Source organism: Peromyscus maniculatus, chromosome 5 (genome assembly GCF_049852395.1).
Source record: "Peromyscus maniculatus bairdii isolate BWxNUB_F1_BW_parent chromosome 5, HU_Pman_BW_mat_3.1, whole genome shotgun sequence".
NCBI lineage: Eukaryota > Metazoa > Chordata > Mammalia > Rodentia > Cricetidae > Peromyscus > Peromyscus maniculatus.
The window spans coordinates 105,503,178-105,530,962 of record NC_134856.1 but is presented as its reverse complement, the minus strand read 5'-3'; the positions used below and the strand labels follow the sequence as shown (position 1 = coordinate 105,530,962).

Sequence of the window (27,785 nt, the reverse complement as noted above, 5' to 3'; positions counted from 1 at the left end):
ACTTTTCTGAAAAGAGGATCCTCTCAACCCACCTCACCCTACCGCATCCCCTGGGAAAACTCCTGTTCCTCTGATCTGAAGTTACCCGTCTTCCAGGCCAAGCAGGAACTCAGGCCCATACTGTGATGTAGAGCCAGACCTAATTTTTCTCAACATGTACCCCGTCTGCACTCAAAGCCACCTTCTTGTCTCTAAATGGAAAATTGCAGCTACCCGAGCATAATCCCAGACAGGCATTGCTATGAGCAGCAGCAGACACTACAAGCCGGAGTTGGCTTTGAGCTCAGGAGGCTCCCAGTTTGAAGGAAGCAGTAACTTGAAGAAAACAAGCAACCCAGAGACCCTGCAGATCTCCACCTTCCAGCATGAGGACCTGGGAACCTGTAGTCTCTTCTGCTTGATTCTTAAAAAGTTCCCGCAGAAGATGATGCACTCCCTAAGGCCTCTTTGTTGCTCTCTTCATTCAGCACATGCCCATAACAGCCAAATGCTGCTCATGTAAATGCTCCTATAAGTAGCCTTTCAAAGTCCCGCTTTCAGCAAGCATGGGGGCCATGTCTATGGTCCCAGCACTCTAGAGGCTGAGTCAGGGGGATTGCTAATTTGAGGCTTTCCTAGACTGTGCAATGAGCTTTTTGTCTCAAAACAAACAAGCAAGATACACAGAGCACTGAATAATATAATTACTATATCATTGAAATTGATAAATTCCATTTTTCAAGCACAAGTGAAATGTTTATGGAAATTTACTTATAAAGACCCATTCAGCAAAGCTCAACTTATTTGTAAATGTGATTACCATAGGTCACATTCTCCATCTACAATGGGATTAGGCTAAACATCAGCCCCAAAAACTTATTTAGAAAACATGCACACATACACAAGAAACAGGTTATCTCATAGGTCAAAGGAAATCAGAAAGTAATTAGAAAAAAAAGGTGTAATTAAATAAAACTCATAGGCTGTACCTAAAACAATAGTTGGAATTTGTAGCTTTTAAGGAAGTATATTGAAAGGAAAGAAATTTGCAAATCAGTGGGTCAAGTGCTCATACAATCAGGTTAAGAAAAAAAAATACCTCCTGAATAACAAAGTTTAAAGTCAGTTTGGGAAGGAGATGGCTGAGTCCTGCCCCATATGCTCACAGAGATTTAACTTTAGCTTCCATTGATTTAGGAAATACTGTGCCTCAGCCATGATTCCTAGTGTTACCAAATATCTGTGCAGTTGCAGAACATACATAGAACCAGAGGGGGAAAAGTGAAGAAGAAAAAAATTAAGGCCTATGCTATGTTTGTATAATTAAATTAGTCTGTGTAGGTATGTGTGTGTATACGGGTACATGTAAATATGGGTATATACATGTGCAGCAAACATGTGGAGGTCAGAGGACAAGCTTGGCCATCAGTCCTGACCTCTCACCTTTTCTGAGAGAGTCTCCTGTTCAACACTGCATATGGCTGGCTGGCTGGCTGGCCCTTGAACTTCTGGAGATTCTCCCGTATCCATCTCCTATCTCTCAGCAGGAACACTGGGATTACAGCTGCATGCGAGTGCACCCAGCTTTCTGTGCTTTCTGGGACTCAAACTCAGTTCCTCACGCTTGTGCAACGAGTACTTATCCACTGAGTCCTTTCTCCAGCCACATATACTGTCATTGTATTATTAAATGTGTGATAAGATGCTGTATGAGTAGCTGGAAAAACATTTCAAGTTTCCTCTCACGTTAACAGGCCTGAAGGTTTAGGAAATGGTGTTGAATGTTAGCGTATGTTATTAGTCTCCTGCTATGACTTAGTGACATGTAACTCATTAAGAAAATATAAATCCCATTGGGATAATATAGAAAAACTGAACAGTGAAACTGTGCACAAGGGATTTTGGAGAGACGTGTGTATGTTACAAACTTGACCTCTTTAAAAATATATATCCCACCTCTTTAAAATTCAAACAAACTCTAAATAATCACCATGAAATCAGCCCCACAGCAACTACTTTAGAATGAATTGCATTTGAGGCTTTTTGTTCATGGTTAGCATAGCAGGAAGGTCTTTTTTCACCTTTACTGGGAGTAGAAAATCGTGGTCAAGATGAGAAGCCATTCTCAACCATATTAAAGATTAAAGATTTCAAATGTTAGATGTTGTTCTGTCCAGCACTTGTTTGTAATTATATACTGAGAAAATAATTATGAGTGAACCAACGTTCAGCAGATAGTGAAAACTGTGAGACAAATCAGAACTTAAATTATAATTTACTACTGAGATGACTCCATAGGAAATATTTAATGACATGACTCATGGCATTCACTGAAACAGCCAATGGCAGCTGAACAGCCCCATTTTGGCACATATAAAAAGGCCTGGGAGGTCGCATACCTGTATGTTATTATTATTGGCTCATTCTGGGAGTTGAAATTACGAAGAAGTTTTCCCTTGTTTTGTTGTTTCTAAACTCTATTATCTAAAGAATGTGTACTACTTGATGATTGTAAAGGACACAAGAATGGAAATATTAACAAACATTAGCTCTATATCCAGTGATTAAAATTTTTTCTTACAGTAAACATTGTCCCATTTTGTATCTATTCCCTCTGGCTCTCCGTGAAGATGACCCCTTTGAAGTCTAAGTCGACTGTGCAGCCTGTGAGGTATCTACTGGGCGTGAATGTTCAATAATGACCAGGAGATGATGCCAGAGAATGCACAGTTGGTGTTTCCAGTTCAAAATATTGAGTTTATAAATTGATGCAGATATTTCAACCTAGAATTGAATGCAAGCTTCAAGGTTAATTAGCAATGCTTCAAATTATAGACTACAGCTGCTTCTTGTGCAACTAACCATTTATTAGCTATGCAAATGAGGAAATGATTACCGGAGGAAACAACACATCAGTTGGGGAAAAGAGAAAAAGACTTCATTTTAGGCCTGAGTTTCAACCACTGATTGTTAAAACAAAAATAACCAGAGTGACTTAAAGTATATATATGTTTTTTCAAAGTTGAGGTAGCAATAAAAAATTACTTATACATTTGTTTTCTTTTGAGACTGTCCTTCCAAAGAGCCATATCAAAATATAACAAAATGACCAAACTGTAAACAAAAGAAAACTAGAGGTAAAAGTGTGGTCAGTGATTGCAGTACAATCCCCAGGGGAAATTTTAAAATGCTACCTAGAGTTTGCCCTCTAAGCCACCTAATCTGGAGTCTTGGTGAGAGGAACTGAGCCAATCAGTAAACAACATGCTGCTTCTTCTTCCGCTGATTCCCGCTGCTCTTGAGCATTTGGGTTTCTGTAAAGTCTCTGATTGGTAGATAAGTCAGGGAAATCCTACCAGGTATCTTTCAACCCTCCCCTAATAGCTCCCTCTGTCGAGAATTTGGGTGATTTTCTCAGAAGAAAACTTTACAGGAGCCCTAGATACTCAAACAGAATTTATCTAGTGCCATGACAGATGATTGCATTAAAAAGAATGTGTCCCTGGGGCTGTCAAGATGGCCCAGTGAGTAAAGGCACTTGCTGCCGGCCAGGTGACCTGCATTCTCCAAGTTCAATCCCTGGGATCCACATGGAAAGAGAGAACTGACTACTCTGATCTCTTTGCTCACTTTGACGCGTGTCTACACACACACACACACACACAGAGAGAGAGAGAGAGAGAGAGAGAGAGAGAGAGAGAGAGAGAGAGAATATAACGTAATAAAATGTAGTTCATGGGAGGAATCAGCCACTATGTAGAAGCTCCAGGTGCCGCTAGGAACTTGCTGGTTCCTTTGCTTTCCAGTCTTTAGCGGCCTCTTAACTGCTTTCCCTTTCTTTATTGTTATCTTCTGGTTTTGCTCCATATGGAAGCATGACTCTCTTGTCTCATAGTATCGATCTGACTACATGTACACTTTTGTAAGTTGCATTTTAGTATTAACCTTATTATGTTGAGACTTTTTTTTTTTGTTTGTTTGAGATAATGGTCTCTCTGTGTAGCTCAGGCTGATCTGGAACCTATAATCCTCTATCCTCAGCCTCCTAAATCCTGGAATTACAGATGTGTGTCACCATGCCTGGCTTCTGAGAAATGCTCTGTGACCCAGGTTTTCTGTGTAGGCAGCAAGTTCCATCAAGGAGACGCAGCCCACAGAGATGTAACTTCCTGCCTGATTTAGCTCCCCGCCACTCCCTTTGCCTTGCTTTTCCTTCTCCTATTACTGATCAGAGAACAAGACCAGTCAGCAACACGGTGAGTTCACACAGGTTAGTGTCCCTTAGTGATGTTTGCGATTGTACCCCACAATTTCCCAGGGCCAGAAGTGATCCCTATGGATACTGAGCCCTTTCCCCTTCCCTACACGCTTCTCCAATTTGTGTGTCCACCACTTTCTCCACAAGTGATGATACTATTTTTCTTCCCTTTACCTAAACAATATTCCACCAAACTCTTAAATTTATTTCTCCAATAAGTTTCTATGGAAGATTAATCATTTTAGTGTCTAATTTGTACTGTTTAGCATATACTATGCTAAGAATCTATAGCATCATGTATTTAACATTATGACAACTCCACAAGGAAAATGCTATTATGGTCTCATTTTATAGTAAGCTAAAAAAAAATGATAAAACAAAAACAAAACAACCTGTTTCTAAATAACTTGTCCACAGTCACATAACTAGTAACTTGCAAAGTTGCATCCTGAACCCAAGGCTATCTTCTTCTAACCTATTTTAAATATTATTATCTGAATTCCATATTTATTTAAAATTTTAAACATCACATTTAACATTATGTCACATTAGACTTCTCTTGGCTGTAAATTTACAAATGTTCCACTTTTCCTCCAAATCCTTTTTAATGAATACAGTCTCTCTGTTATCAGGCACTATGTGGTAGCGACCATGATTTCCTGGGCATTTCCATGTGTATCTCTGATTCTCACAACAACCCTCCAAGGCAGACTCATACTCCAGTTTGAAATATGAAAACTGAGGCTTAGAGAGCTAGAAACAGTGATCAATCACAGAGCTATCATTTGGTTCAGCAGGATAATGAGCCAGAACTATCAGATGAATCTCATGCTCCTGTTACTACTGTAGTTTAAATAGCTTACATCTGTGCTTTTAAAGAGTAATTTGGATGCTAATAGCATAACAAAGTAGGCAGGCCACAAAGAAAGGGTATTCCTGGTCCAACTTTTACCAATTTCGTTCATTCTCTTTCTCTGTCTATCTGTCTTTTTCCTTCCTCCCTCCCTCCTCTCTCTCTCTCTCTCTCTCTCTCTCTCTCTCTCTCTCTCTCTCTCTCTCTCTCTCTCTCTCTTTCTTGAGTTTCACATGGCATTCCAGGCTCACCTGGAAATCATGGTGCTCCTCAGACTCTTGAGTCCTGAATTGTAGATGTAAGTTACCACATCTATCCCAGTTCTTACCTAACACCCAAACTCTTACTGATTCCCCAAGAAAAGGTTTTAAGTCAAAGGCCAGCAGTGTGATTTCCTTACTCTTGGGGAGATCAACTGGTCAAACAGTTCTGACCACTAGGAAATGTGTTCTTGAAATGGTGGCTGGCTTTCGGTCTGAAAGTGGCCCCAGGAAGCCAAATGCGAGCCTTTGAGAACTCGGCCATTGATAGCACATGTCTGGGTAGATTTTATATATTTTACAATATATATATATATATATATATATATATATATATATATATATAGGCAGAGAGAATAAACAGGAGGAAGAAGAGGGAGGGGTGAGAAAGGAGGAGAGCAGGACACCAGGGGCCAGTCACCTAGCCACACAACTAGCCACAGAGTACGAAGGAAAGAAAGGAATAGAGAATAGAGAAAGGTGAAAGCCCAGAGGCAAAAGGTAGATAGAATAATTTAAGAAAAAAAACTGGAAAAAAAAAAACTTGACTTAGAAACAAGTCAAGCTAGGGCTGGGCATTCATAAGTAAGTATAAGTCTTCTTGTGTTTATTTTGGAGCTGGGTAGCAGGCCCCTCAAAGAGTAAGGAGTCAAAACAAAACAAAACAAAAACCAACTACAGTCTGCAGTAGCAAGTCCCTACATTACAATACAGCAAGGTGTGTGTCCTCTGTTGACTCACTCTTCTGTCAGAGGGCACCTGTGGGCACCTTCATCCTTCTTCTCTCCGGCCACAGTATGTGTCCTTCTCATCAGATCCAAAGGATGCCAGCGCTGACACCTCTTCCAGCCCTTTACACGGACTGCCCTTTCCAGAAAACCCCTTGAGACATTAGTTTGAAAGGTGAGTCAAACTGAGGGGAATGTTTTTGTGAGTTTGACAAACAACTTTAAACCGGAAGGCAGTGAACCGTGGTCAGGAGAGACAGCTCCTTTCTACCTGATTCTCCCTCCAACCTCCCCGCTCCTACCCTGACACACCACCACTACCACCAGCGCAGCAGGCAGGAGCCCCGCTGTGATCTGCCAGGCGCGCAGGGCGGGGCAGGAGGATGCCAGCGGCAGGGCGGGCTCCCTGGCTGCCTCTAGAGCCTGCCATTCAGGCTGCGGAGTGCTCAGCGACGTGGAGGAGCCGGCGCCCTCGAGCCTGCCCTGCCCACTGGTACCTAGCCATAGAGGGAGGAAACCGCGCAAACGAGTTGGGAAATATTACCGGGCGACCTTACCGCCGTCAGCACCATGGACAACGCAGGCGGACCGTCCCGGGCGCATCTGGACGCCGCTGGCTTCTGGCAGATCTGGCAGCGCTTCGACAAGGAAGGTGAGTCCCTTTGGCTACTTTGAGCGCATAGCTTAGACACCGAGGGAACTGGAGTCTCTCCTAAGCGTCTTTCCCTGTGGGAAAAGTTGACGACCTCGTGCCTGATAAAGTACACCCAGCGGAGTCGGCTTGTCAAGCTGGTTTTACACATCAAGAAAGCTTCTGAAAATTGTGTGTGGACTGAGGGATTTTGCTTTCCAACCCATGGGTGTGTGTAATGACATGCAATTAATATATTAACAAATATCATTGCAGACATATTCCAGGCTGTTGGGCCAAGATTCAGCAATCTCTGGTGTGTCTGTAAATGTGACAGATTTTCATTAGTGACTGTCATATTGCCCACTCTCCACTCTCTACAAAAGAGGATGAATTTTAATAACATTCAGATTTATTTCCCCTCTACCTCTAAACACGTTCTTGAAAATGAAACACATCTGCTTGTCATTTGGTTTTGTTTCATTAGTAATTAAAGAAACACAAAGAAAACATCTGAAAGGCATGTTTACACACAAAAGCTAGGATTCAGTATTTACCCCATCAAGATATTAGTGGGCAACTATTAAAATAACGAAAGTGTGGGGGATAGAGAGATGGCTCAGCCATGAATCCCACAGGCTACTCTCTCAGAAGACTCGGGTTTGGTCCCAGCACCTCTGTTGGGTAGCTCACAACCACCTGTAACCCAACTCCAGGGGATGTGATGCTCATCTTTGGTTTCTGAGGGCACCTACACCGACTCACACCCCCACCCCCACATACACACAATTAAGATAAATACAAATCTTAAAAAAAAAAAAACTTTAGAAAGCATGCACAGGAAATATAAAACCCAGACTAAGCCCAAATCCACATGACAAGGTGTGGTGGCATATGCCTGTGATGAGGTGGAGGCAGGCGAATCAGGAGTTCAAAGTCTTCCTCAACTACATGGCAAATTTGAGGCCAGCCTGGGCTCTGTGAGACACTGTTGCAAGCCTCCCTCACACCTACAATATTCTTTTAGACAAATGCTGACACATTTATTCTATATTGGTGACTATTATTTATGTTTATCTTCTTGCATTAGAAAGAGGCTACATAAGAGAGACGGAGCTGGATTCCTTCTTTGACCATTTGCTGGCAAAATCTGGTACGGGGGTAAGTTCATGGCACAGAGCACAGAGAATGTGTCTCTCAGCCAAATGCAAGCCTCAGAGTCTCGTGTTGATTTGAACCTATAATCCCACCTGACCTCATTTCTTCTTTGCATGTAACATCTTTCCCTCCCCTAGCAACCTAGAGAGATTTAGGCAGATTTTATAGAAGGTACTGTCATATTAGGCATGCTGGCCCCTGATTTTCATAGAAACATCTGTCATGCAATTAGAGCGTCTATCTCTTGTGGACTCAGTCAACTCTAATTTGAATGTTTCCTTGGTTACATCTCTGCTAATGGATTTCAACAAGAGGTAGGGTATTGCTTAGACCAAAACCACAGAAGAATAGAGAGGATATGAGCTTTAAGGTTCCATGGTCACACATGGCAAACAAACCATTTAAAAAATCATTTCCCCATGATCTGTTTGATTCAAGGTTGTAGATTTCTCATGAACTGCTAAGCCAGACAAAGCCAACCTTCTCAGAGTCAGATATAAATGTAAAGCAGTTTACTCAGATGGTAAATCTGGCCTGGAGAGATGTGGATTAATTCTAGAAGGTTCCTGTTCCAAAGAAGAGGGGAATAAATAACACAGAAACCCCCAAGGCCAGGCCAGTCTGCGTGTTCATATGGAGAGAATTCCTTTGGGTAGGTGGTCATCACAGGAGGAAAGAATCTGGCACAGCTGTGTTTACATAAATTGTCCATCTCTAGGTTTTAAGTCCTTTACCTGGAGGAACATTGAGGGGTGCTTAGTCCCACTTCAGAGCCATGGCCTTGGGTGTCCACCCGAGAAGAGTGCAGGAAAAGGGTTAGAGGCTGAGACAGGCAGCTGAGGAATTAAAACAGTACAGCAGACCCCTCTTGGTCTCCCTCTGTGTGCCTCTTTCTCCTAGTTGGCACAGCTTTACATCTCTCGGTGTTCTGCCCACATCTGTGTTCTCCACCTCAGTATCTCCTCTCTCTGACCTCGCCGTCTCGTGTCTCTGTGATCTTTGTGCATTTCTCGCCTGATTCTTCAGCTCCCCTCTGCCTTTCTCTATTTCCACCCACTTTTCAAACTTTTCTCTTGTCTCTCCTACCCCCCCCCCCAGGTCCTTTATTTCTCCTTTTCTATCTCTTTCCTGTCTCTTTGTCTCAACTCTTTCTGCTGTTTAGTTTTTACTTGTAAGTTTCTCCTTCCAACTCTTGGTCTCCGAGTCTCTCCTTTCTTATTGTCCAGCTTCATGTGAGGCAGAGGGTGGCAGGTAAGAGACATGGAGCCGTGAACTCCTCTGTCTTCTGCTCTGGGCTCTGTACACGCTTCTCTCCAGCCTTCATTATTGCCTTTATGCTCGCCCTGGGTCTCACTGAGGAAGCATCCAGCAGCTGAGAGTCCCATTGCCATTTTGTATCCCAGTCTCCCGTGCCAGCAGCCCACTCTGAAGCCTCTGAGCCTTGCATCTGTAAATGCTCAGGCTAAAGTGTCACAGGAACCCATGATTCAGGTACCATTTACTCAACTCTGGATGGGAGATGTTTTAAGAAAGCAAACAGAGGAAGCTAAAATCATTCAAAGGTCCCAAACTCTAAGACAGGATGATCACTTCCCAAAAGAAACATCATAGAGATCCCCGAGGAAGGATTTTGATGGCTGGGGTAGCTCAGTTGCTATAGTGCTTGCCTAAAATGTATAAAGCCCTGGGTTTTACATCTTGTGTTGCATAAGCTAGGCATGGTAGCAAACACCTGCAATCCTAGCCCTTGGGAAGTGGAGGCAGTGGGATCAGCAGTTCAAGGTCATCTTCAGCTACAATATCAACGTAGAGGCCAGGTTGGGCTACATGAGACCCCATCTCAAATAAACCACGCACGCACGCACGCACGCACGCACGCACGCACGCACGCACACACATACGCACACACGTATGCACGCACATGCATAAATAAAGTTTTTATTTATTCTGAGAGGATTCTGGGGTTTCCAATAGAGAGCTATTTGCTCATCAATCTCACTGAGCACTCAGCCAACCTCCATGCAGGTGCCTGTCGTAAAGCCTCTGGTGGGGCTAGACTCACGGGCCATCTGCTGTCACGGCTGCTTTTGTTACTCCAACCTCACTTTCTAAATGGTGATGACTTGGAACCCTAGCAACCTGACTAAGGGTGGTGAGGGACTGAAGAGAGGAGATACACAGACACGTGTACAGGAAGGCTGGGGTCAGGTGGGCTGTATGCCCTCTGATGGAGTCCACACCTGGCTATGCAGTGCCAACTTGAACTCTCAGCGTTTTCATTAGGTCCAGCACAGGGGGTGGTGTTAGCTAGTCTTGGTAGAAGGTGTCTGTAGGTGAGTGGTCTCAGACTGTAAACATCCAGAGAAGGAAGCCGTGGAAGGAAGAAGTTTTGCATACACTGCTAACATTTGTGCTCAGATTAGAGAAACACTTTGCCGTGTCTCTGAGCTTCAGCACAGGAGGGAAGCCTTGCCAGTTTCCACGGGTCTGAGGCATTGGTCTCTGACACGGTCCCGATTGTGTCAACAGCACACATTCAGTCAGGACTCCATCCACTCTTTACACATTCGTTCAGGGTTTCCTTGGCTCTCCGCACACCTTTTCTTTTTACATGCTGAGAACTGGCCACCGTCACCCAGGCAAACAGATGACCTCTGAGACTGAGCCCAGGCAGGGTACTCCACATTTAGTATTTTGACACATGAAGAAAGCAGGTTGACAGGACATCTTGGAAACAAATGGAACCCTGTTCACCTTCCACAGAAAGAGAATACAGTTTTTGTCTCTGACAGCCCACTTCAGAGAAGCCTCGTGGTATGAGGGAAGATAGCTATATGTTTAGACAGAGTCTAATATTTATTGTTCACTCCAGACCTGTAGCCAGGAGCAGTATGCCACTGAAATACACTAGTTCTGGATTTTAGTGTCCACAAAGTGTGAATAATCGTGTCTTAGCCTTCCCGTTTCACAAGGAGCCAGCACAAGTGGAAAGTGCATTCTAGTAGAGGAAGCACCTGCCAGGCACAAGCTCTCGGATGTCATGATGTCTCCTGGGATCTTATCTTTCCTGCCTTCATTATGCAACCCTAACAGTCACCAACGGGTAACTTTTTCATCCTTAGAGGCCTCTAAGATCTAAAACCAACTCTGGAGATTGCTAGCTTGTAAGACTTGGAGACAAACCTTTGAGCACTGGTTCGGAGAGTTAGAAAGACACTGAAGGAGAGAAGGTTGTTTGCCGCCCGTCACCACAGGAGCCCACAATATTTGCTCAGTGTGACTCGATGGTCCAGGCAATGTTTCCTGTTTTGTCTCTGGAGTCTTGGGTCCCAATTCACTAATGTCCCCTCCCACATCTGTCACTTGGTGTGAGCTCACTTAGGAACATATTCAGTTTTTTAAACAAGGCCCTTCACTATTCCTCATTTATAATCCTCAAATGAATACATTTGGTTGATGTGTTTACAGAGTCAATTTGTCCAAGTCCACTTATTTTAATCATTACTTTAATCATTCTAAATATTAGACCCAAACCGTCAGCCTAGCAGATGGCTTTGCTGTGGCTGCAGTATACAAATCCATTTGATTGATAGGTTGTCTTGATAAAATACTAGTGGTTCTGCTTTGGCTTAAACATGAAAATAACTGCTCTTTTATTCAATCTTTAGTTTTTGCTGATAGAGTCTTATCTCTGTGAAGCTCATTCCAAACAAAACAGATTCTGCACTTGCAGGTGGGGAATTGCTGAGACATTGACTCACCTGCCTTTTTCTCCTGCATGCATGTCAATGAGCCTCTGTGTTTGAATCTCCTCCTTCCAAAGCAGTGGTTCCCAACCTTCCTAATGCTGGGACCCTTTAATACACTTCCTCGTGCTGTGGTGACCCCCAACCATAAAGTTATTTTCATTGCTACTTTATAACTGTAATTTTGCTAGTTATGAATCACAATGTAAATATCTGATATGCAGGATATCTGATATGTGATCTCCAAAGGGTTCACGACCCACAGGTTGAGAACTGCTGTAAGTAAAAAGTAGAAAACATTGAGATATAACTCCATTTAAAAATTATTTTATTTTATTTATTTTTATGTGTACGGGTGTTTTGCCTGCATGTATAGATACCGTGTGCCCTCAGAGGTCAGAAGAGGGAGTCAGATCCCCTAGAACTGGAGTTACAGATGGTTGTGAGCCACCATGTGAGTGCTGGGAACTGAACTGAAGTCCTCTGTAAGAACAGCAAGTGTTGTTAACGGCTGAGCCATCTCTCCAGCTCCACAACTCCATTTCTATACTTGTTGATAAGTTTGCTCAGTATTAAACAGGGAAGAGATAAATACTGATCAATTGACACAAAACTCAGTGCATCCCCCCCATATTTCTGGTATCCACTACAGTCCTAGAGGCATGGGGAATGACCATGATCGTGGTTTTAAGGAGCTTCCTCCAGAATGGAATGTTTTGCCTCCTTTTAGAAATCCTAAGTTTTAAGGAGCATCCTTCCAAGATGGAAGGTTTAATCTGGGTTGCCATATAACACACCCCAGTCTTTCCACACCACCAATGCCACTTTCCAAAAGTCTCCCTTGCTAAGTATTGTGCCATGGCTTACATGCCTCCCATCTCTGCCCAAGTCCACTTAACCCCAGATATACATAGCAGGATCTTAGAGAATCCAATAGCTCAAATCATCAAGGTTTTCTACCTTGTTTATAACTCAATACCAAACACACATTCTGTACCTTCTTCCTGCAATTAGTGAGACAGGAATGCAGTGCCAGGGACCACATTCTCAAAGTCATGTCTGGGACTTCCCTAGCACAAAGTAGATTCTATTGACCAAAGTACCTGGACTTCCAAGGATTGGCTTTTAAGCTTCAGCATCTTACACTGTTTAGAGCTAAGCAAGGATGTCCATGGGTTGCCTGAGTTCAAAGGAAGTGATGAGTAAGGCCCAACCAAACTTGTAAACTTACTTAAAACATGAGATTGCTTTTCTTGGTAATTTGATTACATGGCTCTCTATTGTGAACTTTGTACATGACAATGTCTTGTCAAAATGCCAAAAGGTTGGATACACCTGAGAGAGAATCATGTTGTTCAACTAATTGTTAGAAGCTATCTTGAAAAACTACCAAAGCAAGTCATCCAATTGTCGCTGGATTGTTTGAATAATTTCTCATTTATAAACCACCTAATTCTAGGCTTTAATAGCACCACTGGGGGCTCTCTGTTCCATTTGAGGTAACAATGGTACCCTAGGGAAGCACAAGAGTACATGGCTCAAAGTGCCCAGCTTGTCAAATCACCCATTATTCCTGTTTCCTGGCGGGCAAAGGGAAACAGCAGGCTTCCAAATCCGGAGGTAATGGTGCCTCAGATGCTCTGATGCTTTTCTCCTTCATCTTCAGAATCACCAAGACTGATCTGGGAGGAACATACACTGTGACATCTGAGGGCAGCGATAGAGCAGTGTCATCTGAGGGTGGTGATAGAGCAATGTCATCTGAGGGTGGTGATAGAGCAATGTCATCTGAGGGTGGTGATAGAGCAGTGTCATCTGAGGGTAGTGATAGAGCAGTGTCATCTGAGGGCAGAGATAGAGCAGTGTCATCTGAGGGCAGAGATAGAGCAGTGTCATCTGAGGGCAGAGATAGAGCAGTGTCATCTGAGGGTAGAGATAGAGCAGTGTCATCTGAGGGCAGAGATAGAGCAGTGTCACCTGAGGGTAGTGATAGAGCAGTGTCATCTGAGGGTAGTGATAGAGCAGTGTCATCTGAGGGTGGTGATAGAGCAGTGTCATCTGAGGGTGGCAATAGAGCAGTGTCATCTGAGGGTGGTGATAGAGCAGTGTCATCTGAGGGTAGTGATAGAGCAGTGTCATCTGAGGGTGGTGATAGAGCAGTGTCATCTGAGGGTAGTGATAGAGCAGTGTCACCTGAGGGTGGTGATAGAGCAGTGTCACCTGAGGGTAGTGATAGAGCAGTGTCATCTGAGGGCAGAGATAGAGCAGTGGTTATTTGAGGGTGGTGATAGAGCAGTGTCATCTGAGGGTGGTGATAGAGCAGTGTCATCTGAGGGTGGTGATAGAGCAGTGTCATCTGAGGGTGGTGATAGAGCAGTGTCATCTGAGGGTGGTGATAGAGCAGTGTCATCTGAGGGCAGAGATAGAGCAGTGGTTATTTGAGGGTGGTGATAGAGCAGTGTCATCTGAGGGTGGTGATAGAGCAGTGTCATCTGAGGGCAGAGATAGAGCAGTGATCATAAATTGGATTTTTTTTTTTTTTGACAACTCAAGATGAGAAAACAGAGTTGGTGTTTCTCTTCAACCTAGTTTTACACTCTTGGAAACACACACCATATACACAGCTCAACTGAAGGGACTGGTCCTAAAAAAAAAAAGACACTGCTGATAAGTTAGTCAAGTAAAAAGAGAAAACCAAACCACATGCATGCGTGCATGTGCGCTCACAGACACACACGCACGCACATGCACTCCCTCACGAGTGTATGTGCAAAAACACACCTTCAAAGAAGAAAATGGCAAGGGGTCAATAGTGAAGCCAAGGGCTGCAAGGTACAGGGACATTTTTCTGTCTCCCACAGCTGCTGTGAAGGCTCTGAAATGTTCTTTATGGAAGCCCTAGCTTCATGCTCATTTCCTATTTGGTATTCCCCAAATTTGTATTTCCCTGCCCACCCTTTCTGTTCTGAGCTCCACATAGGTAGCTTCCCCTCTTACTATCTCCTCACCATTGTGGACATCTCTTAAAAAGAAGTCTGGTGGAAGGAACAACAGGACAAAGATGCCCTCCAGCAGCGTGAGATGGAGGGCAGAGGCCAGGCCTGTCCTGCTGTCACGTTCCTGGGGCTGGCAGCATGTGTGGCAAGTACATGAGGGTGTTCAATAGTAAGCAGTGTGCCCTGGGTTTGTAGCTGGGTTTGGCTAATGTGTTTTGGGGCATGCTATTCTGGATGAGACAGGAGTAATGAATGCCTAGCCATTCCAAACTTCTTTTTTATTTGAAGATTTCTATTTCCCAGCACTGTCTACAATTATTCTTGAGAATTTCATGTGAGAAAGGGGGACATTTGGGTTAGTCCAAAGCCACCAAGCAACTGCCCTGCACATGTATAGATGAATGGGGTTCCCAGGGAGCCCTCTAGAAGCTGAGTCAACCTTACCACGACACCAGCACCAATGGTAGATATTCAACAGTCACACCTCTTTTTGGCCCTGGTAATTCATAGCTGATGGACTTGGAGCTGAGAGTAGTGTTAAGAAGAAGAAATGTGGCATAAAGTCCAACACCTATGGATTCAGAATTGGGCAATGTTTGGGATCACCTCTACCTCTCAGTTCTTGGTGTCAATCACTCTTCACTGCTAATTATATATGTTATACTCCCTGCACTAACCTTGACATCTTTTGGGGAAGATGTCTGAAGAGAAACAGGTGAGTAGGAAATGTCACACATGGGAGGGACCTGGCATATCTTCAGTAACTCAACATCTACTTCATTTCTTTGCTTTCCTTTTTAATTATTTTTCTCTTACAATTATTTTTCCCCAAGAGAGAAACCAAAGAGCCTTCAAGGCTGGACTGTTTAGTTAAAAAAAAAAAAAAGGAGCAAAACCTTTGAGTTCTCAGAAAGAATTCTTGTACATTAATTATAACCCAGTCTTTTCTTTCAACCAAATAGCTGATGACATTTAAATGCATCCTTTTAATGCCCACTGTGGTTGCTAAGCTTCTTTACATCTGTTTTAGTTAGTCAGGGTATTAATAGGTGATTGGTGGATCAAGAAATGTCTGGCACTGCTCTGTCTTCTGGAAAAGTCTTTAAGTGGTTAGAGCAACATGGTGATCGGGCTACATGCTTTGGATGCTTGGGGTCCTGGTGGCATTAACATACTCACACATGGTTTGTTTCAGGACGCTCGTATGGAAGAAAACGTGCGGAGAGTGAAACAACAGTTAATGACTGTCCGCAGCATCTCTAAAGAAGGTCGCATATGGATGAAAGAGGTAGTTCCACGACCACACACCCCACCTCCTTAGAGTCACGAGCAGCCATTCCTTTTAGGGACAATGGGAGCCAGACATGGTTACTCATGTCTGGCATCCCAGCTCTCAGGAGGCAGAGGCAGGCAGGTCACTGAGTTCGAGGCCAGTGTGGCCTACAGAGCAAGTTCTAGGAGAGCCAGGGCTACATAGAAAAACTGTCTCACCCCCCTCCCCCCAAATGAACCAACCAAACAAAGAACAAAACCGAAAGGTTGAGCATGTAGCTCATGGCAGGTGTAGAGCCCCACGTTTGATTCCCAATAATGCAACGAACAAACACACACCAGCAAATACCTTTGTTTACTTCAACTCAGCCCCCTTTTATTAAGCCCCTCCTAAAGCAAGCTGCTGCCTTAGCCATGCAGTGCCTGCCTGCCACAGTCCCCTTCTTACCGACTGTTCCTCCTCCAGTTAGAAGGTTTACTGTCCAGAAAGAGTTTCTGCCTTCAGTCACACACCCCTTGTCCCTTAGGATACGCTGGGAGACAATCATGGTTAGGGGATTTTTGTTGTTGTGTAACTTCAGAGAGCATGCTTCCAAGACTTAGGTGGCACAAGCCAGTCACTCAGTATGGCTGTGATTCCATCAAGGGATGTAGTAGTAATCCTGAGATGGATGAGGCTGCTGCTGCTATAATACAGCTTACAACTTTACAGCAATTGTGTGTTTGTGCCATGTCTGTATGTGGATGGTGTATATGGTGTATACGTGTATGTGAATATGTATGTGTGCCCATGAGCATTCATGTGAAAGTCAGAGAGGGTGTTGAGGGCCTTTCTCAATTGCATTCCATCTTACTTCCTTCAGACAGAGTCTCTCACTGAACCTGAAGCTTGCTGTCTTGTCTAGGATGACTGACCTTCAAGCTCCTACGATCTGTCTGTCTCTGCCCCTCAACACTAGGGTTACAGGCACATGGTCACTACGCCTGGCTTTTACAGAGGTGCTAAGGATTTGAACTCAGGTCCTCATGCTTCATTTGCATCATGTCCAGTGAGTCATCCCTCCAGCTTTGTGATTAAAAAGACAGACTATACACTAAAATGACGAAGAACTTACTGTAGTAAATATATAAACAGAAACTATGGATACTAATTATTATCAAGACTTCTTGTAAATGATTGGACATGCTACACCTTTGTATGTGTGGAGCATACACAGTGAGCTTGTCACACCACAAGCATGTGAGTCACTGGTACATTCTGGACTCACTCTGTGACATGGCATAAGACCCACAGGAGATCACCTTTACTTGTGACAATCGGGAAAGAAGACAACACACACTTGAACCATCCCAGCCAGCCTTGCCTGTGCGCTGAGACAGCGCTGTGGTCACTAGGGGAGAGGACACTGCCTGGTTCACAGACCGTGTGAAGTAAATCAACCATTAACTGCTCTTCTATATTAACACATTTGCACAGTGTAGTATAAGATAGATACTAATTGTGTTAAGGTATAAACCCCAGCCAGAGCCCTGGAATCTAGGTAGAGAGCAGGCATTCCTGCTTCCACACCTGGCGCTGAAGAACAAGATCAGCAAAGCATGGCCATTCAGTGTGGGCTGGAGGGTGCTGATTTGTAATATAGACTCTGCCACTTGCTCTGCAGTTCTGACAGCTTTTTTATTTCTGTAATTAGAAAAATTAGTAATGGTGTGTGTGTGTGTGTGTGTGTGTGTGTGTGTGTGTGTGTGTGTGTGTGTGCCTTATAGCTGCTTGTTAAGATTATTTGAATTTACCCAGGTGTGCTAGCTCACTTTTATAATTTCAGCACTTGAGACACTGAGGCAGGAGAACTGTCATAAGTGCAAGGCTGTTCCTGGCCATAGATTAGGACTCTGCCTCAAAAACAACAACAACAAAATAAAATAAACCAGAAATGACTGAGTTAGCATGTATGAACCTTAGAGCTACACCTTCTAATATCAATAGATGAACCGTCAATTCAATGGTGGAAGTGCTTAGAGAAGCATGTAGAACAAATTAAATGATAAATTCAGCAGCATCACCATTGCCACTGCTATTTTTTCTATTGTGAGGATCTGCAGTTTCTATCTAAAGGAATATAGTACTTTGTGAAAGAGCCAATAATTAATGACTGACTATCAAGGGCTCAGAGCTGAGCTGGGCTCTCTATGCTGGGAGCTCTGAAAACACCCCCTATAATATGTGCACTGCGTGGTTTACTTCTCAAATAGACCCTAGTAAGAGTTCACAACTATTCCTCTTTGTTTCCTGTAGCTTGCCAGTATGTTCTTATCTGAGGATGAAAATTTCCTCCTGTTCTTTCGCCTGGAAACTCCCTTGGATAACAGCGTGGAGTTCATGCAGGTGAGCGCTTGATGTCTCCACGGAGAAAGAGGATGGGACTGCCATCCATTCCTCTGTCTGGTCTCTAAGATCCTGTCTGTCTATCTGTCTGTCTCTATCTATCTATCTATCTATCTATCTATCTATCTATCTATCTATCTATCTATCTATCTATCTACCTATCTATCTATCTATCTATCTATCTATCTATCTATCTATCTATCTATCTATCTACCTATCTACTTACTTTTGTAATAAAGTCTCTCACTGAATATAGAGCTCATGGCTAGGAGCCCTGGAATTTTCCTGTCTCCACCTCTCAGAGCTGGGATTACAAGAGCATGCCATCACATACAGATCTTTCCCATAGGTGCTAGGATATTGTTGTTTATTTTTGCTCTTTTGGGGAGCCCTCCACCCAGCTCCCAAATAAGTCAACATGGAGGTTTATTCTTAATTATGAATGCCCAGGCTTAGCTTGGCTTGGTTTCTTGCCAGCTTTCCTCAACTTAAATTATCCATCTACCTTTTGCCTCTGGGCTCTTCCCATTCTCTTACTTCTGTAAATCTTACTCTTACTCTGTGGCTTGCCCTGTAGCTGGGTGGCTGGACCCCACAACCCTCCTTCTCTGGCTGCTAGATTTTTTTCCAATCTCCAGTTTTCTCCTTCTATATCTTCTCTCTGCCTGCCAGCCCCACCTATCCTTTCTCCTGCCTTGCTATTGGCCATTCAGATCTTTATTAGCCCATCAGGTGTTTTACACAGGCACAGTAACACAGCTTCACAGAGTTAAACAAATGCAACATAAACAAAAGTAACACTCCTTAATATTCTACTGCACTAGGGAAGAGCACGCAGCAGGTCTGAATGCGGCAACTACTCTGCCCACCGAACCGTTTTCCTAGCACTTTTATTGCATCTTAAATGTCCTTTGTGTTCCTCCTATTTCCTAGGATGCAACCTTTCCTATGAGTCTGCTGGCAGTATGCTTTTTCTGTTTGCCTGGGACTCTTTTTACTTTGTGCTCTTAAAGATGGGCTTACTGAATATTCACACAAAATCTTTAGTCTCCGGTGGCTCAGAGGCAATATTACTCTAAGATCATTAAGTGGAGACTGCTGGGAGACAGCTGCTCCACAGACATGCCTAGGACACGTTTGGTTCCTGTCATTTCTTACTTCCTGTAACCCGTGTTTCTTAAACTTACTTGTCATTTTCATCATCATGGTATACTTACGTATAAAAGTTAGAATGTGGATCACGTTTAAGACATAGATTTTGTGAGCCTGGCTACACCAGTTACAAATGACACAGACTGAAAGGAGAGATGTTTCTGACTCGTTCTCACTAAGCATCAGTTTCAGGACCAGTGTCTCACATTAGCCCTGCAAGGTCTACAATCCCATTATGTCTAGAAATGAAGACCCTGGCAGTTGGTGTATTCATTATTTTCCTGTTGCTATGGCACAATCTCCAACAAAAGCAAATTTAGGAAGGGTTTGTTTTGGTTTACAGTTTGACAGTACGGTCCATCATAGGGAGGGCACATAGCAAGGCGGCTGGGGTGACAGGCAAGTGGTCACGCTATGTCTGTAGTCGGGGGGGGGGGGGCATAGAAAGATGGATGCAGGTACTCAGCCGGCTCTTCTTTTATTTAGTTGGGGCCCTGTCCATGAGATGGTCCTGCTCATGCTCATGGCGTTTCTTCCATCCCGTAAACCTGTCTAGAAAGACTCCCAGACACACAAAGAAGTGTGTCTCCTAGGTGATTCTAAACCAGTAAAGTTGGCAATGAAGATTAACAATCCTGATTGGTAACAGACACCCCACGTATAAAAGAAGGGTAATTTTGTCTACTAAAAATCAAAACAAGGCAAAGCCAAATCCCGAAAGTTTCATGATACTTTTCATAGTGTGGCTCCACAGAACAATCAGAGGTGATCAAAGTAACAGCACTGGACAAACATGGCTGCCTGCAGGTCACTCACCGGCACTGTCTTCCAGTTCAGGTTGCACCTGTCTCTTTAGTGCATCGGTGCTGGCCTTACCCATCAAGAGGGAAGGCTTGCCACTGGGAAGTGTCTGTGGTAATTTGTCCCTTCTACCCAGAATCGAGGTCACACAGGCAAAAGTCCTTAGGAAATTTTCCACAGTCTGTCTGTTTTCTCTGTCATTGCTTTTAGGCTTTTTGAGACAGGGTCTCTATGTGGCCCACACAGGCCTTGAACTTGTGATTCCCCCTGCACCACTCTCCAAAGTTCTGGGATTGTAAGCATGTGCCGTCAGAGCCAAGTGTTTGTTTGGTGTTTCCTTTGGCAGGTCATGCTGTGTAACCCAGGTTGGTCCTATACTTAGGGCAATACCCTTGCCTTGGTCTCCCTGGTGCTAGGATTGCACAAGCAACCTTGTCTTGCTCTTAGCTCCTTTATTGCCCATGAAGTTCATCATTTCACTGATATATTGCTCTTTAGAGTTTTAGTTGTAAACAGATAGCAATCAGATTTTCCACTTTGTGTTGTCTCAGATTTGTCTCCCAGGAGCACAGTTCTCCGAGTACACCTGTCTGTGTGGTCAGAGCTCAACAGACATGCCTAGGACACATTTGGTTCCTGTCATTTCTTTCCTTCCTGGAACTGGGGTTCTTTGTCCTGTGGGGTCTCTTAGGACTTCTCTCACGTGTGTGACAGCTCAGCTCTATATTTAAACAAGTATTTGCATAGTATCTCTCATTTTTAGACTTTTTAATGCAAAGAAGATATTTCTGCTTTACGTACCTGTTCCCAGTAGAAGTCTCTTGTTTTCGGTTTCCATTTTGAGTTTTCCAAAGGAGGGAGGCATGGTCCTCTGGAGTGGCTCTGAGAGATCTCAGGGATGCATCTCCATCTCTGCTGAGTTCTACCCAAACAATTGTTCTCCCCACAGCAAGTCTTGAACTCCCCGGAAAATGTCTGTTTGCATCCAGGCAGCGACCATTTTCAGCTGCCGACCCACAGGAATCCAGTATAAGCCAACTCTGAACTATCTGAGGATGTACAGTGGTGTGGTTTGAATGTGAGATGTCCTCCCTAGGCTCACAGGTTTGAACTCTTGGTCCCTGCTGGTGGCATTGTTCGGGAGGTAGAGCCTGAATGGAGGAAGTGGATCACTGGGCCTGGGATTTGAAGTTTCGTAGCCTGGCCCCGTATTTTGTCCATTCTCTGCTTCCTGACTGTATGTGACCAGCTGCTTTGAGCTCCCACAGCCAAGCCTTCCCCACTATGAAGGACTGTGTTCTCTTGAACTGTGAGCTGAAATCAACCCTCCATTAGGCTGTTTCTTGTCAGATTACAAGAAGTCAGGCAGCTAAGGCTTGAGACAAATGGCTTTTGTGTGTTTCAGATTTGGCGCAAATACGATGCGGACAGCAGCGGCTTCATATCAGCTGCTGAGCTTTGCGTAAGTGTCGGGGGGAAATAACAGTGGGTGTTCTCTATATCTATACCTATATCTATCTATATCTATACCTATACCTATACCTATGTCTCTATCTATACCTATACCTATATCTATCTATCCATGAGTTTGATTTCTGTGGGCCCAAGATGCATGATTTTGAATTTATTACTTAAAAAAGAGCGTATTTATGTTAAGATTTAGAAAGTGGCAAGATGACTCAGCCAGGATACACAAAAGCCTGACAACCCAACTTCAATCCTTAGAACCACGTAAAGATGAAAGGAGAAAAACAACTCCATAGAGTTGTCCTCTGATTTTCACACACTCTTGCACACCTCTACATGTTATATGCATGTGTCTGTGTGCACACACATACAGCACAATAATAAAAAATTGAGTAAATAAATGAGAAAATAAATAAAGGTTTAGACATTGGTTGTCATGCTGCTGTCCTTGGCAAAGAGGTGAATGGAGCTTTTACGATATGTTTAGTGCTTGGAGTTCCTCTCTGGCTTCCAAGAGATCCTTCAATGGCAGCCCTCCACGCTTATGCTTAATGCTTATTTAACAGCATTTTATTTCCTCCATGAAACAGGTCACAATCCCCAGCCCAGAAAAGACCTTAGGCAGAAAAGACCTTAGACATGTTGGTATCTTATCCGCTCACTATGTTCACTCTTCTCTTGGTGTCACAGAACTTCCTCCGGGATCTTTTCCTCCACCACAAAAAGGCTATTTCCGAGGCTGAACTGGAAGAGTACACCAGCACCATGGTGAGTGAAGGAGCGTGGGCCTGTGGGGGAGCCTGCCCTGGCCTCCTCATTTCCCCAGGAAATGTTTGCTGATGGATGGCTGCCTGGGAAGAGCCTGGCTCTGCAACAGTGCCTAAAACTGAGCTGTTGTAGCCTCTGTCAGATGCATGCATTTCAGAGAGAGGGCTGCTCAGCTGTCTTTAGGGAGACCAGGAATGTCCAGAAAACACTAGGCTTTTAAGCTCCTTGCTAGCAAACTCAATGGTCATCGAAGGAACACAGAGACAAGTAGACATGAACCTATGCCATCAGGACCCAACAGGTGGACATGGCCTCCCACCACCGTGGTGATTCATTCACTGAGCCTGTGGGCTCAGAGCAGAGGAAATGCAGATGGAAACGCACATGTTTCCTGTGGCCGTGACCTAGGAAAGTGATAAACTGGTGCCTGGGTATGTCAGGACAAAGCGAGTTGATGTTGAAGAAGCATTGTGCATTCCACGGAGAGCACAGGTGCCCTGGAGTCATCATCTTTTAGTGCAGGTCATGCCGTTATTTCACACTCTTCTTAAGGAATTCTTGGTCTAAATAACCATGAGATGATTTCAGGTCAAGCTCCTTGGAAAGTTGTTAGATGGGGAAAAGTTGCCTCTGGTGGGCTCATCATTGCTTTCTGTTTCAGTGTTCACAAAAGGCTCTCAGCAGTTTGTGCTGAAGTGTACCTGTTGCCATGCCAGCCTCTTCCTGTCTCCAGGGCTGTGTTCCATTCTCATTACATCTGCAGATTTCTTAATTAGTAAGCAAGTGACTTACAGACAGTCTTAGTTGAGTATTGTAGAAGTGTCACATTTATTTTATATTTTTAATTTAATGCTTTTTAGAATTTCAGACATGAATACTGTATTTACATCACTTCTCTTTTTTTTTTAACCAGTGTCTCCATGTTACATTTATATTTATACAAACAATTCTTGAGCAGAGCTTATGAGAAGTTGGAGCATATCCAACTGACAACAGTATGTGGGTTTCTAAAATGTGGGCCACTGTGTGTGTGTGTGTGTGTGTGTGTGTGCGCGCGCGCACGCGCGCGCGCGCGCGCGCATGAGCATATCTGTGCCTGGGGTGGAGGCATGCATATGCATGTGAAGGCATGAAGTCAACCTCAGGTGTCATTCCTCAGGAACCATCCCATAAAAATGGGGATCTCTCACTGACCTGAGGTCTATCGGTTAGTTGGCTAAGCTGACTGACTAGTCATCCCAGGGACCCTCAAGTTTATTTAGGACTGCACACATGCTGCCACCCCTGGCTTTTAAACTGTGGGCTCTAGGGATTAAACTCAGGTCCCTGTACTTGCAGAACTATTTTACCCACTGACCTGTCTTCCTGGCACTGTATATGGGCTTTTAATTGGGTTGCTCAAATACTGAAACTGATTTCAAAGATCAGCTAACTACGAAAAACCAAGTTTCTCAGCCAAAGGCACCACAAACTCAGCTTCCTAGATGTCAACCCTGGACCCCTCCAGAATGTCACTCTCGACCTTGGCCACTCTGAGTCTTCCCAGGGAAAAATGAAAGCTATCTTGACCATGATGACCTGTAAATAAGAAAAGATGATGCTCAAGGGAGAACCAGACTCCAGACAGGACATCTAGGAAGCATTTGGCTTATTTGTTCTAACTGAATGCAGGATGATATTGGGAATCCCGAGCAGACACAGGCTCAGCCCTGGGAGGGTGGAGATCTCCCAGGGGTGGGAAGCAGGTGCCCTATTCAAGAGCCCCTGAGATCCTTCTGACCTAAGTGCCAGTGAAGATCTGTCATGGAATAGACACGAAAAAGGAACTAGTTTGCATCTTTCAAGGGGCCAGACTAGGAAGCCTTGAACATATTTAAGACATCAGTTGAACAGAATGTTAGCCTGTCTGTTGTTATCTCAATTTAATTAATTTGTAAAACATGAACTACACAATGAATAGATTTGCATTTTCAATCTCTAGCAGCTTTCTGGCATTTCTTCCAGCTTGAAGCTATTTGAGCAGAGGGCTCCTGTCCACCTCTAGCTAACAATTCCAATCTCTGCTTTCTGCTTCATTATAGATCTCAGCTGTTCTTTGTCTACATTTCTCCCCCTCCCCTGGTTCTGGCACATCCTTCAATATTCAGCTAGATGTTATCTTTCCCTAAGAAATCCTTACAACCTCCTTTCATAGTGAGCCCAGTACCACTCTGTCTAGCCTATTGTGCATGTCCCCACCTTAACATCACGGTCATTCGCCTAAGTCACCCGGCAAACGGTCATTAAGTGCTTATCAAGCCCCAGGCAGGAGTCTAGTCACTGGGGAGTCAACAGTGAGAAAAATGGAAAGAGGAGCTGGGCAGTAACAACACATAAAATAAATAAAAAATTATATTGTAGACGAAATTCTAAACAGTCTTAGTAAGTAAGAAACACAGAGCCAAATACAGAGGTAAATAGTCAAAGAGATCAGAGAGTCACGACTACCTTATCTTACCACCTCACTGCCTTCGCTTCCCGAGAGAGAGAGAGAGAGAGAGAGAGAGAGAGAGAGAGAGAGAGAGAGAGAGAGAAGAGACCTTCTTCCTGCCTGACTTGTGTTTTTATTGCCTTTCTGTTCTGCCTTCTCATTGACTAAACCCAACCACATGACTTCCTCGTCACCGCCTGTCTATACAGACTTCCAGGACTTTATGGTTGGTACTAGGATTAAAGGCTTATCTCACTATGCTTGGCTGTGTCCTTGACCACACAGAGACTCTGCCTGCCATGTGATCGGATTAAGGGCGTGGGCTACCACCGCCTGACTGCTGTTCCTGGCTTGCTATGACCTCTGATCTCCAGGCAAACTTTATTTATTAACATACAAATAAAATCACATTTCAGCACAATAAAATATCACCATATTACATTGCATGACAGAGTGGAAACGTAGAGCCAGCACAGTAGGGAACTGAGGGTATGCTAGCCTTATTTATGTTGCTGTGATAAAATGTCCCAACAAAAGGACAATTAGTGGAGAAAGGGACTTATTTCAGCTTAAAATTTAAGGTTACAGACTATCTTGTGGGGCAGTCAAGGCAGGAGCTTTAAAATGCTGGTCACACCACATCCACAGTCAAGGGCGGAGAGAAATGGCTGTGATTCTGTGCTCACTTGCTTGCTTGTGCCTAGCTTGTTTTCTCTTAAATGAAACTCAGACTTCTTTATTATTGACAAAAAGGGTTAGTCTGTTTACCATTTTTTTTTTTTTTTGCTTACTGTTGAAGCACCATGGCACACTATGGCTGGTACCACTTTCTGTACTTTTATACGGGCTAGGAACCCCTGCCTAGGGAATGGTACTACTCACAGTGGGCTGGGTTTTTCCATATTAATTTAGATAGTGACCCATGGACATGTCTCAGGCCAGCCCAAAAGTTAATAATTTCTCACTGAGACTCTTCCCAGGTGATTCTAGACTGTATCAAGTTGACAATTAAAGCTCACCATCACATAGCATCACTATAGCCCACAGCAGCATCTTATCTCCAAGTCCTTGCCCTCACAGAAGTCTGACACTCAGCAGGCTGCTTAATATAAATTGCACTGAATTTTCAGTTGTTAGCTAAGAATGAGCTATGACTGAACCACAGTAGAGTAAGTAATGATTCTCTTGGGGACCTTCCTATAACCCTTGCTTGTATAGTTCCTCATGACCCTGCACATTTCACATGGAGGATGTCCTGTGTCTCAAGTTTTTCCCTTCCCTTAAACTTAAAGCTCCAGGGCCAAGTAGACATGGCACCTGGCAGGTCCAAATTCCACTATTTATGACTCTTTCTGGGGTCCTTTGCTGCAGAAAGATTCTCAGGCAGAAAAATCCTGAGCACCGGTTATGAACCCTGATGACTCCCTCGGGCAGGGCTGACACAAAGAACGGGCTAAGGACATGTCCCGGTGGGCCAGGATTCATATCACAGTTTGTTTCCTTAAACTGAGTCTCTGCTCTTCTCTTTGGACTGTGCGTGTGTGATCTTCATAGTCAAGTTGCAATAGACATGGGAAGAATGTTGCCAGAGATAAGACACTATGAGATGTTAAGGGGAGAGAAAGGGGGCGGGACAAAGTATTGATATAGGGCTGTATAGGATACCTTGACTCCATCCACAGGGAAGGCCTTGTGATATCATTGCCTTAACTTACTCTGTCCCCTATGCCCACCTTCCAAGGAACAGATGACCTCATATCCTCACAGGGAATTCTCGTTTGTAGCTAGCTTTCTTGTTGGACTATCTTTGGATTGCCAATTGCCAGCTCCCAAAAAATGACATGGAGACTTCTTATTGAATATGAAAGCTTGGCCGTTAGCTTAGGCTTGTCCTTAACTAGCTTTAATAACTTAAATTAACGTGCTTCTACTAATATACATGTTGCCACATGGCTTTTTTTTTATCCTCCCCTCCATTCTTTATGTCTGACTTAGTCTGTATCTCTCTGGCATTTCTGTGCACCTAGGTTCTAACCCTGAGTTCATCTCTGTCAGGAAGTCCCACCTATTTTCTCCTGTCTAGCTAATGGCCATTCAGCTCTTTATTAAACCAATCAGAAGGTGCCTTAGGCAAAGACACATTTCACAGTGTACAAAAAGATTTATCCCAGAACACTTGTTTGCTTCAGCCCTCAAACATTAAAGGGAGTCACTCTCTGGTCTCTTCCAATATTCATTGTCCTATTGAATGTCAAGAACGTTAGGAATGGCAATGGGGTGTTTCAGAGCCATGGTGTTAAATGTCCTCCTTTCCTCAATGATCATGCAGCTCTCAAAGTGACTCAGAAGATGCCCTTTTCTACTGAGGGACATCACTCTGCTGATGTTTTTTCCTTATGGTTAAATTTGATCTGGTAAATGAGTTCATGTGAAGATGTGAGTTCTGCCACTGACATGTGTTTAGGGAGGATCTGGGAAGGAAGATGCAGCCCCTGCCTCAGCCTTTGAGTCTTTGTCAGGGGAAATCTGGAGAGGACCAGAATGCTGTGATTATTCCTGTTACTCCCACTGTGAATGTCATCACCACAAAGCATCGACCAGTAAGAGGAGCTGAGTTCGAGTTTCCTCTCCATCCTTCAATGCTAGTTTCACCTGGAGTCCCAAGTCTAGGAAACTGCGTACCTCCTGAGGGCTGAGTGATTCTCTACAAGTGAATCACATTTCTGCTGCTTTAATGCCTTCTTACTGAGAGATGAACACAATCATTGTAAAGATACACTGAAGATTTTCTTTCGAGGTTTAGCATGCAATGCTTTGCTTAAGAGATGTATCCTATCAGATGACTTCAAATTGACCCTAA

General features: G+C 43.8%; 1 protein-coding gene across 1 annotated transcript in view; it reads left to right on the top strand.

The window, feature by feature from the left end:
* The first annotated feature begins 6,378 nt into the window (after positions 1-6,378).
* Positions 6,379-27,785, top strand: part of Scgn (secretagogin, EF-hand calcium binding protein) — a 41,453-nt gene continuing 20,046 nt past the window's right edge. The window contains exons 1-6 of the mRNA XM_076573043.1: positions 6,379-6,730; positions 7,800-7,870; positions 15,805-15,897; positions 18,178-18,267; positions 21,626-21,682; positions 22,378-22,455. Coding sequence (XP_076429158.1) covers positions 6,649-6,730; positions 7,800-7,870; positions 15,805-15,897; positions 18,178-18,267; positions 21,626-21,682; positions 22,378-22,455 — 471 coding nt within the window. The 5' untranslated portion in view covers positions 6,379-6,648. The remainder of the gene's footprint in view (positions 6,731-7,799; positions 7,871-15,804; positions 15,898-18,177; positions 18,268-21,625; positions 21,683-22,377; positions 22,456-27,785) is intronic.